This window comes from Argentina silus (genome assembly GCF_951799395.1).
Source record: "Argentina silus genome assembly, chromosome: 22".
In the NCBI taxonomy this organism is placed as follows: domain Eukaryota; kingdom Metazoa; phylum Chordata; class Actinopteri; order Argentiniformes; family Argentinidae; genus Argentina; species Argentina silus.
The window spans coordinates 2,930,745-2,933,244 of NC_139676.1; the positions used below are offsets into that span (position 1 = coordinate 2,930,745).

General features: G+C 54.6%; 1 protein-coding gene across 1 annotated transcript in view; it reads left to right on the forward strand.

Annotated features, from left to right (window-relative positions):
* Positions 1-2,500, forward strand: part of LOC310822008 (partitioning defective 3 homolog) — a gene marked incomplete at its 5' end in the record, with an annotated part of 44,686 nt that overhangs the window by 41,458 nt on the left and 728 nt on the right. Inside the window, one exon of the mRNA XM_083694297.1 lies at positions 206-331. Within this exon, the coding sequence (XP_083550423.1) occupies positions 206-331 (126 nt within the window). The remainder of the gene's footprint in view (positions 1-205; positions 332-2,500) is intronic.

The following is a 2,500-nucleotide window of genomic DNA, read 5'->3' on the forward strand; positions in this document are numbered from 1 at the left end:
CCTCCCCCTGGTGTATACAGTCACAGGCCTGTAGCCCTGTGACCTCCCCCAAGGCCTGCCCTGAGAGCAGACAGACTGACAGACAGACAGACAACCAGACAACCAAGTCTTCCAGCTCCCTAAAGTCTCTCTCTCTCTCTCCACACCTCTAACCCAACCCTAACCCTAACCTAACGCCCTCTGACCTTTGACCCTTGCTCCTCAGGACCCTAGGCCTGTTGGTCAAGCGTCTGGAGACGGGGGGCAAGGCGGAGCAGCAGGGCCTGTTTCAGGAGAACGACTGCATCGTCTGCATCAATAACGGAGACCTGCGCAACATCCGCTTTGAACAGTAAGACCCCGGCCACTCCCGGGAAGGACCTCTCCGGCCCCCCCGCTCCCAACCCTCTCCCTCCGCTTCGCTCTCCTCTTCTCCTTCTTCTCCTCCTCCTCCTCCTCAGCCCGGTCTCCAAGCTAACGCGTGTCTCATCTGGAGGAAGCCCTGTCCTCTCCTCCTCCTCCTCCTCCTCCTCTCCCCAGCCTGGACTCCGAGCTTTGGCATGTCTTCTGCTGCAGTCTCATCTGGGAGGCCCCCCCCCCCCCTCCCAGGCCCGCCAGCCCTCTCTCCTCCTCTCCTCCTGCTTTCCTGCTCTCCTCCTCTCCTCTCCTCAGCCCGGTCTCCCAGCTAACACATGTCTGCTGCTGCTAACTACTGCCTGTTTGACTCCTAGGTTCATCCCATTAGTGGCTGACATGGATGATGCTATCCTCTCCTCTCCTCTCCTCTCCTCTCCTCTCCTCTCCTCTCCTCTCCCTGGCTTTTCCATAGAATGCCTCTGCTCTGCTCTGCCCTGTGCTTAACATCCCAGTGCTCTCCTGGTCTCTCCACCATCTCAGCCCCAAGCACTCTGCCTCCCTGAGCCCCCTCTGACCGGGTCCTAACAGCTTCCCCCATCTCCCTTGCTGTCCCTCTGCTGTAGATAGATGCTGTCTGCTTCCTGTTCTCTCTCTCTCTCTCTCTCTCTCTCTCTCTCTCTCTCTCTCTCTCTCTCTCTCCCTCTCCCCTCTCTCGCCCTGTTGACCAGGCCCCAGAGCCCGGACTCTTAACCCCTGCTTAACCTCAAAGCTTCTGGTTGGCTGTAGATGTTGAACGCTTCCTCCCGTTCCTCTTCTTTGCTGATATGCAGTACCGAAAGATGTTGTACTGTATGCTGCTTCACCCCTCTCCTCTCCTCTCATCTCTCCTCCTTTCCTCTCCCCTCTTCCCCTCTCCTCCTCTCTCCTGCTCTCATCCCTCTCCCCTCCTCCTCTCTTCCCCTCTCCTCTCTCCTCTCATCTCTCCTCCTTTCCTCTCCCCTCTTCCCCTCTCCTCCTCCTCTCTTCCCCTCTCCTCTCCTCCTCCCTCCTGCTCTCATCCCTCCTCTCTCGACGCTGTATGCACGCACGTACGCCTTCAATCTTCCTCCAGGTCTCCACACCTCCGCCAGTCGGCCGAATCCAACGACGCCTCCTTGTGTGACGTTGCTCTGAACATTGCGTGTGTGTCAGCAGAAAAAAAAATACATCTCGGCAATATTCAGATTTTCCACACTCGCATATTCACAACATATGATATATATATACATACCAATGGATTTAAGTCTGTCGCCAGAATTTCAAATAAATAAATAAATAAACACAAATTAATAGGCCTATCGAAATGTAAGGCAGCTGTCAAGTGCTTTGTGTTCACACATCCACACTCGCATGCCCAGACAGACATACTATTAGCATTGGAATTGGACTGTCTCAGCGCCTTCCATCTCAAGTGGCCACTTAAAAAGCTAGCCTTCCCGCCCACCGCTGCATTGACCAAGATGGAGAATCCACTTAGCACGTATGCTAACCCATCCGCCTGTCTGTCTGGGATGGTGCGGTTTCCAACAGAAGGCCGGGGTAGGAAACTGATTACTGTGTCTGAGACCCGATCTAGCCTGAAATCAGGAAAACCTCGCTGGGGGAGACGAGATTCGCTTCCTCTGGGAATGTTGTTAGTGGCTGGGGAAGAGGCGGGGAACGCCAGCCAAGGAATGGCAGGGGCCAGTGGGAATGGGGGGGGATTGGAGGATCGGGAAATGTCTGTTCAGCTGTTAGTGGGAGAGGAGATGTGTCGCAAAGACGGCTTAGCGCGCACGCACACACACACACACACACACACACACTTACAAGACAGCTTTACACACACACAAACGCGTACACACACACACACACACACGCACACACACACTTACAAGACAGCTTTACACACACACAAACGCGTACACACACACACACACGCGCGCTCGCACACACCTAGACACAAGACAGCTTTACGCACACACACACACACACACACACACACACAGCCCTACTGTAGCAGGTGTGTCTAAGAAGACGCCTGGCATGGCGAGATGACGCCCTGTAGAAGAGTCCCCTCCACACCTAGATTACCTCATCTTTAAAGGGGCTTTAAAGGGATTTTCTCCAATTATCCTGTCATTCT